General features: G+C 39.2%; 1 protein-coding gene across 1 annotated transcript; it reads left to right on the top strand.

Annotated features, from left to right (window-relative positions):
* The first annotated feature begins 251 nt into the window (after positions 1–251).
* LOC131366281 (cytochrome P450 2K1-like) lies at positions 252–3,132 on the top strand. Its single transcript, XM_058410625.1, has 7 exons — positions 252–473; positions 578–738; positions 1,328–1,507; positions 1,816–1,957; positions 2,053–2,237; positions 2,343–2,484; positions 2,589–3,132. Exons 1-7 carry the CDS (start codon positions 398–400, stop codon positions 2,774–2,776), a joined length of 1,074 nt encoding a protein of 357 aa, XP_058266608.1. The 5' UTR covers positions 252–397; the 3' UTR covers positions 2,777–3,132.
* Positions 3,133–17,371: the final 14,239 nt, after the last annotated feature.

Raw genomic sequence — 17,371 nt, 5'->3', positions numbered from 1 at the left:
GTGCGTGTGTGTGGCAGTCATTGCAAGAAGTGTGTTTGGGTGGAGATTTTTTCTTTGCCCACACCAAGTACAACAGTAAATTCTTAATATGTTGAGTCTTTGTACCAGTTGTAGTGTCTGGAAGCTTCTTCAGCAATCCTGGTATAGATTACGGTCTGGACTATGTGTAAATGTCTGCATATGTAGCGGTTTGAGCTATGATAGTTTATTTGTTTTGGTTTTTTTCATTCATATTTGTTTTGGATCTTTTGCTTCCGTCCTGCAATTCATCATATGTGTATTCAAGCTTTCCTGCAAAAAATAGTCAGCCATAAGAATCAAAGTAAATTTATAAGCAATGCCAAGGCATTCATATCTCTAAAAGCAAACACAAACATCAAACCTTCGAGACTTTGGAATGGGAAAGAGAGGCAGTGAAGAGAAAATCGTTGAGGAATTCCAGTACCTTAAAGAAGTGTTTGAGAGCTTTGGAGGTACCCAGATAATTTAATTATATATAACCCCATGATTGTAGAGAAAACATAAATTGCAGAAATTTGTTTGTAATTATTTGTAATAAAACATTTTTTCTCCAAAGGAAAACCATTTGACACAACTCAACCAATGAACTATGCTGTCTCAAACATAATCTCATCCATTGTGTATGGAAGCAGATTTGAATACAGTGATCCTCAATTTAAGGAAATGGTCAACAGGGCAAATGAGAATGTCAGGATTGGTGGCTCTGCTTCTATGCGAGTATGACAAGAGTTTCTTGGATATCTGAAAGGAAAAGTCAGATTTCTCAAAATTTTGTACTCAGGTGGATGGATTGATATGGATGAATTTATATGCAGTGTATGAAATTATTAGACAAAAACTGATGGCCTATATCAATCTTTCATTTTAATTTGTTAGGATGCAATACAGACCAACATAATATTAATGTATCAGTGATAAACTATACTGAATGTATACTTTCCTATAGCGAGTAAGTGGCTGTTTTGAATAAGTTTGGACAAATTACAAGCAGCAGCTGCATATCGCTAATCAGTGAATCAAATAAATGTTGCTGTCCAGTTGTAGATGACTGTTCTGTTTGGCGTATTTTTCTATAATATGTAACTCTGATTAATGCCATATCTAGGACAGTTTTAGTATAGGTTTGGCACTGATAATGTACATTGCTGTAAACAAAAAACATGCTGAGTACATGCTACTGATCTGCGTTGCTCTAAAACATTGAACCATTTACATGAGTGTAATGTTTCTAGTAATATTTGCATTTGCACCACAAGGTGTAAAAATAATGACAAATTGCTTTCCATTTTTATTCTACTATTTCAAGATCTTCAACATACTTCCCTGGATCGGACCATTCTTGAAAAGTAGAAGAACACTCAATATGAATGCTGAGAAAAACAAAAAAGAAGTTCGTAAACTGGTGAGTGATCTTCAGGAGACGCTGACTCCAGGGGAACGCAGAGGATTTGTTGACTCTTTTCTCCTCCGGAAAGAAAGTGATGAGGTAGGATTTATTTTGATTGGACAGACAGAATGCACTGTGCCTAGGCAAGCTGTTTTGAACTCTTTTTAACGCGCGTTATATTTTTAAGTCAGTTACTGACTATCCGTGTGATAAATACAGTCAGTGTGACTTAACAGTGTAAACAAACATATTGCTTTGCTTGTATTCCCCATTTGGGTAAGTTTCTGTGTATAAAATCATCTGCTAAAGGAATAAATGCTTACACCTGCTTGCATTTGGTATTTGCTATGACTGATAATTGAATTCACAGAATTCTAACGTTAACTCTGTGTTTTCTGTTTTTTTAGCAATCAGGACAGAAAAACTCTCGTTTCAATGAGAGGAATCTTATCACCACAGTGATAAATCTTTTTGTTGCTGGTACTGATACTACTAGCACAACACTGCGCTGGGGGATGCTGCTTATGGCCAAGTACCCTCACATACAGGGTAAGTGCACTTACAGGAACAGCATTTCTGATTTTTGGTCTCTGTGGATGTATAGTTTGCTAATCATGAATGTAAAACCATGTTTGCACATGAAGATAAGGTCCAGGCCGAGATTGACAAGGTGATTGGAGGTCGTCAGCCAGTAGTGGAGGACAGGAAGAACTTGCCTTATACAGATGCAGTAATCCATGAAGTCCAGAGACTGGCTAACATAATACCCATGAGTCTCCCTCACACCACCAGCTGTGATGTGAACTTTAATGGCTACTTTATTAAGAAGGTAATGGTAATGTTAATCAAATTCACCTCCACTTAAAATTTGGCTTAAAACCACTAGTTTCATATTTAACGATGAATATATTGTCTCTCCAATTGTCTCTTCAAGGGCACAACTGTTTACCCTTTACTGATGTCTGTATTGAGAGATGAGAGTCAGTCGAAAAGCCCACACACCTTCAGCCCAGAAAACTTCCTTGATGAACAGGGACGATTTGTTAAAAAAGATGCCTTCATGCCTTTTTCTGCAGGTAATTGATTTGGCCTTAACACACAACATAAGAATAATCACATGACTTATTTCCAATGTGTCCAGCAGAAACATTAAATCTAAGAACTGCCTTTTTGCTTTCAGGAAGTAGGGTGTGTCTAGGAGAAAGCCTGGCCAGGATGGAGCTATTCCTCTTCTTCAGCTCCCTCCTGCAGCACTTCCGCTTCACTCCTCCTCCAGGGGTGTCTGAGGATCAGCTGGACCTCACAGGTGTTGTTGGGATTACAGTGAACCCATCTCCCCACAAGCTGTGTGCAGTGAAACGGACCTAATCAAAGACAGATAGGAAAGGCAATAATACTACAGAGGATAGGAAAATAGATTCTTTTTCATTTTACTTTACCTTAATGGATGTAAAAAGAAACAATTTGAAAATCCTGAATCCTGTATATAATCCTGCATAATATATTCAAAATTCAATTTTATGTCTTACCATTAACAACATACAGGTAACTGACAACTTCTCTAGATTAATTCCACAACTCAGCATCTATGCAGTGCATCTTTTTAACTTGTCTTTTTTATTTTTGAGCTGAAAAGTCTTTTTTTTGTTTGATTAGGTTAGCACAGACCATTGTTATCTATACTGTATGACCCTGATAAACCCTGATGTTATTTATTTTATTTTTTTTATAAAATGTATTCTTGATGGTAAAACCTTTTGAAGCAATGTATTAAGGCGGTGGGGGTTGTGTTGGTAAAATGTTAGTGAGAGTGATAGTGTTAGTGAGACCAAAGAGAATTTTAGAGTTAGCCTCTTCTTTTAAGGCATCTGTTTACTTAAGCACACATTCACCCTGAAAAAGTTAAAATACATGTATGAATGTAGGAAAACATCCAACAACTTACAAGCTTTGGAAAAGAAACTCATTAAGGAATCATAAAGTCTACATCATAGACTTATTGTTATGAATCTACAAATTATACAAACCTTTTAAGAGAGTCTTTGCAGATTTTTTTTTTTTACCCAATTACATTTGATATAAATTGTTATATAGCATCTCAGCACATAAATGCAGGACTGTACTATATTAGATTGATCAGTGTATATTATGATCAGTGTGGGACGTTGTTAACATCTTTTGTAAATTTTGAAAAAATAAGAATCAATATATGCTGTATATTATCATTTTTTGTATATTACACCTGAACTACGACTGTCATATTAAATAACTGAATCAGTGAATTCTTAATTTTGGTGCACAATGTTATTAACAAACTGTATAAGTAGTCACTATTTTATTATGGCACTAAACAACTTACATAATCAACTTATATAATTTTTCAGGGTTTTCTCATATATTTCCCCTCTCCAGTTCCCCTTGTAGAAAAAAAAACCCTCACCCATTTCATGCAGCATTACCTTATCAACTCAAGTGTAGTTGGATATATGAGACCTTGGAGAGCTGAGGTGTCAAGTCAACATAATTTCAGACTTCAAGTGCAAAACTTTCCCAGATAAAGCTGTTTAAAATGTGAGCAAGATGCCCTAAAAGTCTGAAATGGATTGAACATTTGAATAAAACTAACTGCAGCCAATTCAGGAAGCCGAACAGACATAGCTTGTGACTATAAACAAAATTAATAGTGACATCCTTTTCCTACTCAAACCAATTCCAAGAAGGGAAGTGAAGAAACATAGTGGCAATATCCAAGTAAAAACAGCTGCTAACCACAGACCCAATAAATGTTTTTGCTACTTTGCAGTGTGTATGGATTTCAAATACAACTACTGCAGCTAATAATGCCATCTGGTTTAATTTACAGTGTTAGATTTGTTATAGTTGTTTCTATCCAGCATAGCTCATCCTTTTCTGAGTACCAACAGACAGTGGGATTATAAATGCAACAAATACAAATACTCTTCTACAACTGTATACTATTAAGTCAAACAGTACTGTGTACGGTGCACTGTATATTTTCTGTGAATTTTGGAATTTTTCATGGGGTAGTTTCAGTGTTGGGGAATAACTAGTTACATGTAACGGCGTTACGTAACTTAATTACAATATAAATGTAACAGTAACTCGTTACAGTTACTTAGAAAAATATGTAATTAAAATTACAGTTACTTATGAAAATGTTAAAGATTACAAATAGAGTTACATCTGAATATTTTCTTTAAAAAAACTAGTATATGTTGAATAAATATTAATTTGTTGTTAGAGTTTGTTAAAGCGGTGCTATTCTGATGATTTTGATTCTCTGGTTCTGGTTGATTGGTTCTCTGGTTTGAATTTGCGGCGCGTCTGCCAATTACGTTAATCCACATTGCCTCGGAAAGCTTTAGGCCACTACACTGTCTGAGAGTTACCACCATGGCAAGTGATAAAAATGCATTTCAGTCCTGGAAATATAAAAATAATTTCATCCTGAAATCCAATAAGGGGCAAATATAACAGTTCAGTGCAGAATTTGTTTGCCGGCTGTTAAAATGCTTTCAGCATCAAAGGCTTCAATGTTGAACCTGAGGAAGTATCTGCAGGTATGGAACCTGGCCATTCTTTATTTTATAATATATTTAAAATGTAAAATTTTTGTCATTATTGTGAGTGTACAGAAATAAAAACAGACAGTTTCGAATGATATATTACTCGTTTCTGTATAATAAAAAGTGACGGAGTGGTCAGTTGATTTCCTGTAGCTGCTCTGTGGAAAAAATCCACTAAAACGCGCCTGCGCGTTCATCGAGCCCATAGAGTAGTCAAGTATTCATAACATTCAGAACAAATTAGCTAGTCTGCTAGCCATGGGCGTCGCTAGGACATTTTAAACCCCCCCTAAAATTCTGCGATTGTCCATAAACTGTACCCGATTAAGAGATCTCCTCAGTCCCCTTTAAATTTCATATGAAAACTCCGGCAGACTTTCGGCTCCTCCCGTCTTTCAGCGCGTTCACAGAGCGAGGATCAGAGGACAAGTGTGTGTGTGTGTGTGTGTGTGTGTGTGTGTGTGTGTGTGTGTGTGTGTGTGAAAGAGAGATCAGGAAGACTCGTATTTGGCTTGTTCAGTACTCAAATGTTATACACATCTATGCAATACAGTGGAATGCCTCATTAAGTTTACCATCCTACCCTGTTAGTCAAACCTTTATTTTATTTTATTTTATTATTTACTTATTTATTATTTATTTATTTTTACTATTATACCCTCATTGGGGGCTGAGCCCCCCTTAAATGAAAATCCTAAAATCGTACCTTTACCAGGCACATTTCTATTTATGAACCATTTGACAGAAAATATATAGCTCACACTTTTCCTCCTTGAAAATGTGTTGGTAATGTCAGATCTAATATAACTTAGTTATTTTAGCACTGTAGCATACATTATGATGACTCTTTTCAGATTATGTTTTTTTTTTAAAGGCATTGTTACTTACCAGTGTGTCCTGTCATATCTATGCAAAGATTTGATCCCTAAAACAGTATTAAACAATTTCTGTTATGAAGTCTGGTTTTGTGGCTGTGCTTAAAATTAAATCAATATAATCTTAATTCAAGTGATGAAAGATTTAAAATTCTCACAGTAAACAGAGTTGAGTTCTACTGTATGGTTAACCCTGCCTGGTATAAATGTTTGGATGTGATTTAGTTGAAAATATCCGTTAGAAACTTAAAAGTAATCAAAAAGTAATCAAATGTAATCAGTTACTGTACTTTTATAAAGTAACTGAAAAGTTAAACTACTTATTACATTTTAAACAGAGTAACTTGTAATCTATAATATTACATTTCCAAAGTAACCTACCCAACACTGGGTAGTTTAGAGCAGGCAGTAAGAATTAGAAATGTTCACTGTAAATATTCATAAAGTGAGCATGATTCAAGACCCAGTGGTCCTCTATAAGTGCATGTTGCAGTTCCTATCTTAGACCAGTAGGTGTAATAATAACTCTTACTGAACTACCATTGTGGCTATATGTCAAATAGCAAGACTAAAAAAGTTGGTCATTCAACAAGAGATTATTCTTATTAATCTTATTAAGATGGTGCCCTCTCATCTGGCTTTGCACTTTGCTGAAACATATAACTGTGGGTCAAAATAACAGTGGAAGCTAATCCCATATTTACAAATAATTGCATCGAGAGGTAGCATATATAAACCTTGGGGAACATTACATGATCAGTCAAATAAGATCTGAGCCAGGAGAGGTCCCGTTAACACCAACAACATTTTCTTATCAAGTAGAAAAGTATGGTCTTCTTCTTCTTCTTCTTCTTTCGGCTTTACCCTTCAGGGGTCGCCACAGCGAATCATCTCTCTCCACCTATCCCTATCTTCTGCATCCTCAACACTTACACCCACTAGCTTCATATCCTCACTTATTACATCTATATACCTCCTCTTTGGCCTTCCTCTTTTCCGCCTGCCTGGCAGCTCCATGTCCAACATTCTCCTACCAATATACTCACTCTCCCTCCTCTGGACATGTCCAAACCATCTTAACCTGGCCTCGCTAACTTTGTCCCCCAAACGTCCAACATGAGCTGTCCCACTGTACTCGTTCCTAATCCTGTCCAACCTTGTCACTCCCAAAGAGAACCTCAACATCTTCAGCTCTGCTACCTCCAGCTCTGACTCCTGTCTCTGTCTCAGTGACACTGTCTCTAAACCATACAGCATGGCCGGTTTCACCACTGTCCTGTACACCTTCCCCTTGATTCTCGCCGAAATTTTTCTATCACACAGAACTCCCGACACCTTTCTCCACCCATTCCAATCTGCCTGCACTCGCTTCTTTATCCCACACTCTCCATTACTCTGGACTGTTGACCCCAAGTACTTAAACTCCTGTACCTTCTTCACCTCTTCACCCTGTAATCTAACTGTTCCACTTCCCTCCCTGTCATTCACACACATTCTTACTACGACTGACTTTCATTCCTCTTCTCTCCAGCGCAAACCTCCACCTCTCCAGGTTTTCCTCCACCTGCTCCCTGCTCTCACTACAGATCACAATGTCATCTGCAAACATCATTGTCCAAAGAGAGTCCTGTCTGACCTCCTCTGACAACTGGTCCATCACCTTAGCAAACAGGAAGGGGCTCAGAGCCGATCCCTGATGCAGTCCCACCTCCACTTTGAACTCCTCTGTCTGACCTACAGCACACCTCACCACTGTCTTGCTCCTCTCATACATGTCCTGCACCACTCTGACATACTCCTGACTTCCTCTTACAGTACCACAGCTCTTCTCTTGGCACCCTGTCATATGATTTCTCCAAGTCTACAAACACACAGTGCAACTCTCTCTGACCATCCCTATACTTCTCCATCGACATTCTCAGAGCAAAAATAGCATCTGTTGTGCTCTTTCTGGGCATGAAGCCATACTGCTGCTCACAAATTTCCACTACCTTCCTTAACCTAGCTTCCACTACTCTTTCCCATAGCTTCATTGTATGGCTCATCAACTTTATCCCCCTACAGTTGCTGCAACTCTGCATGTCACCCTTATTCTTAAAGATTGGCACTAATACACTTCTTCTCCATTCCTCAGGCATCTTCTCACTCTCTAAAACCCTGTTAAACAGACTGGTTAAAAATTCCATTGCCGCCTCTCCTAGACACTTCCAGACCTCCACCGGGATGTCGTCAGGACCAACTGCCTTTCCACTTTTCATCCTCTTCAAAGCCTTCCTGACTTCATCCTTTCTAATCTTATCTACTTTCTGTTCCACAGAGTTCACCCCTTCTACTCTTTCTTCCCTCTCATTTTCCTCATTCATCAGCTCTTCAAAGTACTCCTTCCATCTCCTCCGTACACTCTCCTCACTTGTGAGCACCTTTCCATCTCTATCCTTTCTATAACTCTAACTTGCCGCACATCCTTCCCATCTCGATCCCTCTGGCTAGCTAACCTGTACAAGTCCTTCTCTCCTTCTCTAGTGTCTACTCCAGTGTACAACTCATCATACGCCTTCTGCTTGGCCTTAGGCACCTCCCTCTTCACTCTGTGCTGTAACTCCTTGTATTCCTGTCTATTCTCTTCAGTCCTGTCCATGTCCCACATCTTCTTGGCTAACCTCTTCCTTTGAATACTATCCTGAACTTCCTCATTCCACCACCAAGTCTCCTTATCTTCTTTCCTCCTTCCAGATGACACACCCAGCACCTTTCTTCCTGTCTCCCTGATCACTTCTGCTGTAGTTTCCCAGTCATCTGGCAGCACTACCTGACCACCCAGAGCCTGCCTCAACTTCTGTCTAAATTCCTCACAACATTCCTCCTTTTTCAGCTTCTACCACTTGGTTTTCTTCTCCATCTCTATCTTTGACCTCTGCTTACAGACCATCAAATTCATCACACACACCACCATCCTATGCTGTCTGGCTACACTCTCTCCCACTACCACTTTACAGTCACTAATCTCTTTCAGCTTGCCTCTTCTACATAGGATGTAGTCTACCTATGTGCTCCTACCTCCACTCTTGTAAGTCACTCTATGCTCCTCCCTCTTCTGAAAATAAGTGTTAACCACAGCCATGTCCATCCTCTTAGCAAAGTCCACTACCATCTGTCCTTCAAGGTTCCTTTCCTTAACTCCAAACTTGCCCATCACTTCCTCATCACCTGTGTTCCCCTCACCAACGTGTCCATTAAAATCTGCTCCTATCACCACTCTCTCACCCGTGGGAGATCTAATTCACTCCAGAATCTCTCTTTCTCCTCGAACTCACAACCTACCTGTGGGGCATAACCACTAACAACATTCAACATCACCCCTTCAACCTCTAACTTCAGACTCATCACTCTGTCTGACACTCTCATCACCTCTGGTCTTCAGGACCACACCTACCCCATTTCTCTTACTATCCACACCATAATAAAACAGCTTGAATCCCGCTCCTATACTATGAGCCATGCTACCCTTCCACCTGGTCTCCTGTACACACAGTATATCCACCTTCCTTCTGTCCATCATATCAGCCAGCTCTCTACCTTTCCCTGTCATAGTACCAACATTCAGAGTTCCTATTCTCAGTCCTACACTCTTACCTTTCCTCTTCTCTCTCTGTCTACGCACTCTCCTTCCTCCTCTACTACTTCGACCAACAGTAGCCCAATTTCCACCAACGCCCTGTAGGTTAACGGCACTGATGGCTGTTGTTGTTAACCCGGGCCTCGACCGATCCGGTATGAAATTTAGAGTACTGATGATTCGCATGGTTAAATTTGGCAATGTTTTACGCCGGATGCCCTTCCTGACGCAACCCTCTCTATTTATCCGGGCTTGGGATCGGCACAATTCACTGGACTGTGACCCCATGGCTAGATTTAGAAAAGTATGGTCAATGGTGACAAAAGAAGCAACACCAGCAGGAACATGCAGCTCTGGTCAGAGGCATTTACTACTTTGACCAGTGCTGTCTCTGTGCTATGATGAGGTCTAAATCCTGATGGATACATTTCATGAATGTTATTCCAATGAATGTTATGTGGGTGTGAGCATAACTGCTGTGCTGCAACTACAACATTTTTTTTTTACAGTAGTAAATAAAAAATGGAGGATTATTTTTGTTATCTTTAATTTAGGTGGATACTGTAGATACGCTGATCCAGGAGCCACAATATCTAGGGTGTGGCAAAACACTGAATCAGTCGCCTGATCAAGTTCTGAGGAGTCAGATGGTGATCCAATCATGGATGATAATTTTGGGAGACAATTGGTGAATCTTTTTGCAGTAGCAGATATAAATGTATATTTAACATGGTGACATGACAAAGTGCACATATCATGTCAAAGACACATTTTAAACGAGATGAGATAAATGATCTGAGATAGCTTCAGACTGTGACTATATTTTCTATATTTAATCCGAATGTTAGAATAAAATCCAGAGTGTGAATTCCATTACGAGTGGGTCCTATTATGTTTTGATTCACCCCTAAATCTAAGATGGACACAACTGCTGTTCTTAGAGGGTCTTCTAACTTATCAAAATGAATATTAAAGCAACTAGATTTGAAATGAAATCTGCAAATTCACAGGAATATGGCCCTGGAGGTCTGTAAAAAGACTTATTTTTGTGGCTATGTGTGTTAGGTTAGTATAAAGTATAAACTTCAAATGTGTTGAAATTATGTCTAGATTTTTGTGAGGCACCTAACGCATCATTCAGATCTGGCATGTGGATGCTATCGTTCCTCATTGCTAAGCATACATGAACTTTGAGCCACACTCTGCACAATGTGCAGTGGAACTATGCCACAGGTCTTGTTTGCACTGCGTGACATTTTATTTGATCTCCTCACTATGACAACATTTCGGTTCTATTTTAACCCTCCTGTTACCTATGGGTCACTTTGACCCGGTGTAAAAAGTACTCAAAAATGAGGTATAATTTTATGGTGGGGTGCAAACAAACTAAAATCAAACTGTTAGTAATGGTAATTAGTAAGATAGTATTAGTGAATAGTAATATAGTAGTTAGTAATAGTAATTATGTATCATTACTGATAAGATAAAAATATTGAAAATGTTACTGTTAAAGTCAATTGTTAAAGCATACAATAAATGTACTATTAATCACTGAATTTAAGTTGAGGCTTAAGTCACATGCTTTTCAAAGGTTTACGGACCTACATACACACTCGTTTGTCCGGCGATGCCAATGAACGAAAATACAGTTTTGATTTTTTTTATTTTAAATAAATTATAATATAACTAAAAGTGGAATAGTATTATTTCGTTATTAAAATATATAATTATTGTTAATGTGATAAAGTAGCAGTCTTCTCTGGCTAACTGTAAGGTGGTGGCACCCCACTGCCCCCTATTGACTGGCTACCACTGGTGACATCATTCTCACAATATGTGCTATGATTCTAATTTACACTGTAAGAGAAAGCTTGTTTATAATGTATGTATGTGTACTTGAATGTGCCCTATTATGTAATATATCAATGTCGTTTGTGACGCATTCTGTGCAGTTTTGTTTAATAATGTCACACCCTCTAATTACATTATATAAAATAATAATTAATATTCTTACCATGGCAACACAAGATCAAAGATGTAGTATCATAGCTATTGTGACACAATGGTATGGTATTTCTTGCATATTTTGTTTTTTAAAAGTATATATTTACTGACAATAAAGAAAAAAAATCGAAAAACCTGAAGCTTGCTGGTACACTGGTATTGGCACCCTTTACTATAAATCAGTATGGAAATACATTTTGATTCACCTGTGGTAAATCACAAATGAGAATCACCTGTGATAAACTGTCAGTCCCATGTGACATAAATTATCCACTGAATGATGACTTCAGTGTTTTAAAAAGCCATGTTACTCCCTGTTTCTTTGTCATAATGGTGAAGACAAAGGAGCAAACATAAGATCTCCAAAGGGTATAAGGCAATCTCCAAAGACCTTGCTATCCCTGTTTCAACAGTACGCAACGTTATTAAGAAGTTTGCCAAGCATGGAACTGTCAAGAACTTCCCTGGACGTAGGGGAAAGAGGAAAATTGATGAGAGAACTCTTCGAAGGTTGGTGCGAATGGTGGAAAAAACACCATGTCTAACATCCAAAGACCTGAAGGCCAACCTGGAACAGTCTGGGGTCATGGTTTCAACAAGTACTATACGCCGCACACTAAACCTTCTTTTAAGCTAGCACCCCTGATTAAAAAACCGGACCCCGACCCCTGTCAGCTGTCCAACTATAGACCAATATCAAACCTGCCCTTTATCTCCAAGATCCTAGAAAAGGCAGTAGCGCAGCAGTTATGTTCATACCTGCATAGAAATAACATTTATGAAATGTATCAGTCAGGATTTACTTTCACACCATCACAGATCTGCCATTTCATCTGTCAGCTTGTGACAGCAACGAATTAGTGTCTATAATGAACTCAGAAACTACAGACCTATTAGTTCCTCATGGGCCCTTGATTGCTGTTGTAGAAAGGACATTAATCAGTTACAGTTACATTATTTACTGTTTGTCACCCAAATGAGGATGGGTTCCCTTCTGAGCCTGGTTCCTCTGGTTTCTTCCTCATATCACCTCAGGGAGTTTTTCCTTGCCACCATTGCCACAGGTTTGCTCATTAGGGATGAAATAAAATAGGGATAAAATAGTTTAATAATTTGATAACTTATTTTTATTTTTAGTTATTTTTTCCCCCTCTCCATTCTCTGTTTCTCTTCTTCTGTAAAGCTGTTTTGAGACAATGCCCATTGTAAAAGGCACTATACAAATAAATTGAATTGAATTGAAAGGCAGCAATATTAGCTTTAATGTTCCTGTGTACTAAAACCAAGCATCTTAAACCACTGCCAATACACAGACCCACACACAAAATATCTCCTCATTCAAAACATTCACAAGTTCTATTGTGCATTGCTAGTGATTGTTTGATTTTCTGCTGATTTATGCTCAGAAAATGTAAATCTATTGAACTGGTTTTGTGTTTGCTGTCTGTTAGACCAAGACTACCAAAAAGCTGAAGCTCACAATTTCCAGTGGAAGATCAGGCATTACATTGTTGTCGTGGCTTATTAGAGATAAATTACCCAATCAGCACAACAGCCACAACAATAGAGAGGCTCAAAGCCATTTTTTCCAGATTCGGAATGCCAGAGATGTTTGACAGACAATGAATTCAGTTTGCATCATCTGAGCTTAAACGTTTTGTGCAGGGGTTTCAACACATGACAAATAGTGATATCCACAGAGAAATATTCAGGCTGAGAAAAGCCTTCAGAGAGCACTTTTTGTGTACAGAGCCACTCCACTAGCCAAGAGATCAAGTCCAGACCAACTCCTGATGGGGAGGCAGATCTCAGGAAAACTGGTGCCCTAGTGGTCAAACCTGCATTACATAGGAGACAAACACGTAAAAGAGAAACAACTGAGGACAGATTGGAAAATCTTCATTTCTTTCCTTTCTTTTACTTAGTCTTGGAAAAAGGAAAGAAGGTAGAGTTAATAACAGCACAGATAACTTTAGTTGTTTATGGTTCATCTCCAACCCTCAGGTACTATGATGTGTAAATAGACCAGGGAAATTGCATCTGCATTGCAACAGCTGGGCCTGTGATTTCCAGAGTGGGAGAAACAATCATCCAGTCAGGGAAAATTTCCTAGCCACTTGAAAAAATGGATTTTTCAAAAGTAGTGTAGTTAGCTACTACCAAAAAACAAAGTTAAGCCCACAGCATCCCTAACCTTCTAGCATAGAATTTAATGTTAAAATTAAAGAATGTTTGCATTGTGTGCTTACACGGTATGCTATGTAGAAATGGATGTCAGTGAGTAAATGGTTGGAATGGTTCGGAAAATATATTATGCAGCAGTAAGCTGAAAGGTTGATAAATGGCGCAGAGGGTTGGAATGGGAGGATTGCATCAGGAAGGGCTTCTGACCTGGTGCCAAATCAAATATCTATGATCCTCTGTGGCAACCAACAGTAACAGCTGACTGAAGAAGGACAAAAACATTTTGCATACACATGTACAAAATGAACAAACTGTAAAATGATTAAAAAACAGCTTGTCAAGTCAAAGTCAAGTCAAAGAAGCTTTATTGTAACTTCAACCATATATAGCTGATGCAGTACACAGTGAAGTGAAACAACGTTCCTCCTAGACCAGAGGTGCTACACATACAAAGACAATGTACAGTGACGCAGAAAAACATAGAGCTAAACATAGAGATAAAGACTAAACTATACTTATGGTGCAATAAAAAAACTAAACTATACTTAAGGTGCAATAAATAAACTAGACATACTGTCAGGCATGCATTTCCGGGTTCTGTGTTGCCACTTCTGGTTCCGGGACGCAACTTTCCGATCTCATTTCCGGTTTCCACCATTTTATGCTCGTCAGTCCTATATAAGCCAGCGGGCAGTCCATGCTCCTTGCCAGATGGTCTCTTCAGTCAGCCTTGAGCTTCTGAGATGTCATCCTGCCGTTTTCTTCGGTTCCTGTCCGCCTAGTTTGTCTCTGCCTTGCTTCAATTACTGACTCTTCCTGCTCTGTGTTTAACCTGTTCTCTCGATTTGGATTATTGGACTGTATGCTGTTAATGACTCTGCCTGTCCTACGTTTAACCTGTTCTCTGGATTCTGGATTATTGGACTGTATGTTGTTAATGACTCTGCCTGTCCTACGTTTAACCTGTTCTCTGGGTTGTGGATTATTGGACTGTATGTTGTTAATGACTCTGCCTGTCCTACGTTTAACCTGTTCTCTGGGTTGTGGATTATTGGACTGTATGTTGTTAATGACTCTGCCTGTCCTACGTTTAACCTGTTCTCTGGGTTGTGGATTATTGGACTGTATGCGGTTGTTTCTTTTACTGATTCTACCAGCCTGCTGTATCCTGTTTTTTTTCAGTTTTTTCTATTGGTGTTGTCTGAGAACTCTGCCATTTTTCTGTGCCGTTCTTAATAAAGACTCTAAGTTTGAACTTGGACTGTGTTCTGCATTTGGGTCCTCACCTGCCATCCCTGACACATACAACAGAAGCGCACAGGACGACAAGACAAGACAGTGCAGACAAACAATATATAGACCGACTTTTGTGCAGGTAGCACTGTATACAGTGAGTGCAAATAAGAAATTGACATTTTGTGCAAAGAACAGTGTATACAGTGAATGCAAATATTAAAGTGACACATGTAAACAGGATTAATATAAAAAAAAAGTAAAGTGACATGTGCGTGCAAACAGGACAATTTAGTATGTGTGTGTGTCTGTGTCCAGGACAGTTCAGTTCTTCTTGGAACACAGTTCTCAGCTTTTGTGCACGTGTGTTATGTGTGTGTGAGTACGTGTCCAGCAATTCAGTTCTCCTGTTGAGATCAGATCTTGGATGTGTCTTTGTGTGTGTGATCAGTTCAGCTCAGTTCTCTGTTGAGTTGCTTGAGGGAAGAAACTGTTTAACAGTCTGGTTGTGCGGGTCCGAATGCTTCGGTACTTCTTTCCGGATGGCAGAAGGGTGAAGAGTGTGTGTGTGAGGGGTGTGTTGGATCATTCACAATGCTGTTAGCTTTGTGAATGCAGCGTGTGGAGTAAATGTCTGTAATAGAGGGAAGAGAGACTCTGATGATCTTCTCAGCTGTCCTCACTATCCGCTGAAGGGTCTTGCGGTCCGAGATGGTGCAATTCCCAAAACAGGCAGTGATGCAGCTGCTCAGGATGCTCTCGATGGTCCCTCTGTAGAAGGTGGTCAGGATGGGAGGTGGAAGATGAGCCTTCCTCAGCCTTTGCAGGAAGTAGAGATGCTGCTGGGCTTTCCTGGTGATGGAGCTGGTGTTGAGTGACCAGGTGAGGTCCTCTGCCAGGTGAACACCAAGGAATTTGGTGCTCTCGACGATCTCCACGATGGACCCATCGATGTTCAGTGGGGAATGGTCACTCTTTGTTCTCCTGAAGTCAACAACCATCTCTTTAGTCTTGTCGATGTTCAGAGACAGCTAATTAACTTTACACCAGGCTGCTAGTTGTTGCACCTCCTCTCTATATGCTGACTCGTCGTTCTTGCTGATGAGACCCACCACGGTCGTGTCATCGGCAAACTTGATGTGGTGTGAGCTGTGCTGCACAGTCGTGAGTCAGCAGAGTGAACAGCAGTGGACTGAGCACACAGCCCTGAGGAGTTCCAGTGTTCAGTGTGGTGGTGCTGGAGATGCTGTTCCCGATCCGGACTGACTGAGGTCTCCCAGTCAGGAAATCCAGGATCCAATTGCAGAGGGAGGTGTTGATGTCCAGCAGACTCAGCTTCTCGATCAGGTGCTGAGGAATGATCGTATTGAATGCCAAAAGAGGTTTGCAAGGCAAGAACTGTTAATAAACCACTCCAGGGTGGTATCACACCACTCTATTGTTAAATATTATTTTATTACTTGATTACTTATTTTTATTATTCCTGTGTATTAAGTTCAATGCATCTAATTTCATCAACACTATTCATCATGCAGTAAACAATATCCCACACTAAACTGTACCAAAAATTCCACTTATATATTATACTGTGAACATCTTTGTATTTAGGTATTATAGAAGTATATAGACACTGCTTGACAGATGACACTACAAAGATAACAAGATAATAATATTATTCACTTCACCTGATTTTAATGTTTTGGCTGCTTGGTTAATGTTGATTAGTTCATTAGGCACTTATACTTATCAAGAAGAGTGGTGTCTCTTGCATGCTGAGTTTCCCCTCTTACACCACACCATCATTCTGACCCCTTTTGCTGTCTTGACCTGTCTGATCCATCCTGTTGCCCTACTTCTTGCTGGAGTTCTCATTACTACAATTGCCATGAACAGTTTGAACTGAATGAATTTCCTGGTTACGCAACTGCACTCTATTTCTTCAGGGTGCTTCCATAGGCTATTCCAGAAGGTCCCAGCCAATAATGGTAAACAAATAAGGGAAACAAAAGAGAAATATATATATTTAGTATAAGGTAGTGCTTAAATGTTATTGAACACCATGTAGGCTCTTTAGAATAGGATTATCTAATAGCAATTTGTGCTGCAGGTGTCATAAAAAACTGGTACCTTTTTACATCTTTATGGGCTGGAAAGGTGCATGTGTAACAGGGTTAAAAAGAGTATTTAATTTAAAGGTTTTGGTGTGTGAATTTCATCAGGTGCTTAATTATATTTATTGGTGTTTGATGGCCCTTCCTGTGGCTATTTATGGTGCTGCATTTATGGCATTGTATTTTGTCCCTTTTCTCTTGGCAGAGTTCTGTGTCCCTTCTGCAGGTGTTTGGTTATTTTGTCAGTGTCTAATTTTCTAACAATTATGTGTAATACGAGTTAAACGACTGTGTAATTCCTGTTTTTTAGTCTTTTATGAACGTCTGCAGTAATATATCTCCTGCCAGCCTGA

Source organism: Hemibagrus wyckioides, linkage group LG02, assembly GCF_019097595.1.
Source record: "Hemibagrus wyckioides isolate EC202008001 linkage group LG02, SWU_Hwy_1.0, whole genome shotgun sequence".
Classification (NCBI taxonomy): domain Eukaryota; kingdom Metazoa; phylum Chordata; class Actinopteri; order Siluriformes; family Bagridae; genus Hemibagrus; species Hemibagrus wyckioides.
The sequence above is the reverse complement of the archived record's forward strand: the minus strand, read 5'-3'. Positions and strand labels throughout refer to the sequence as shown.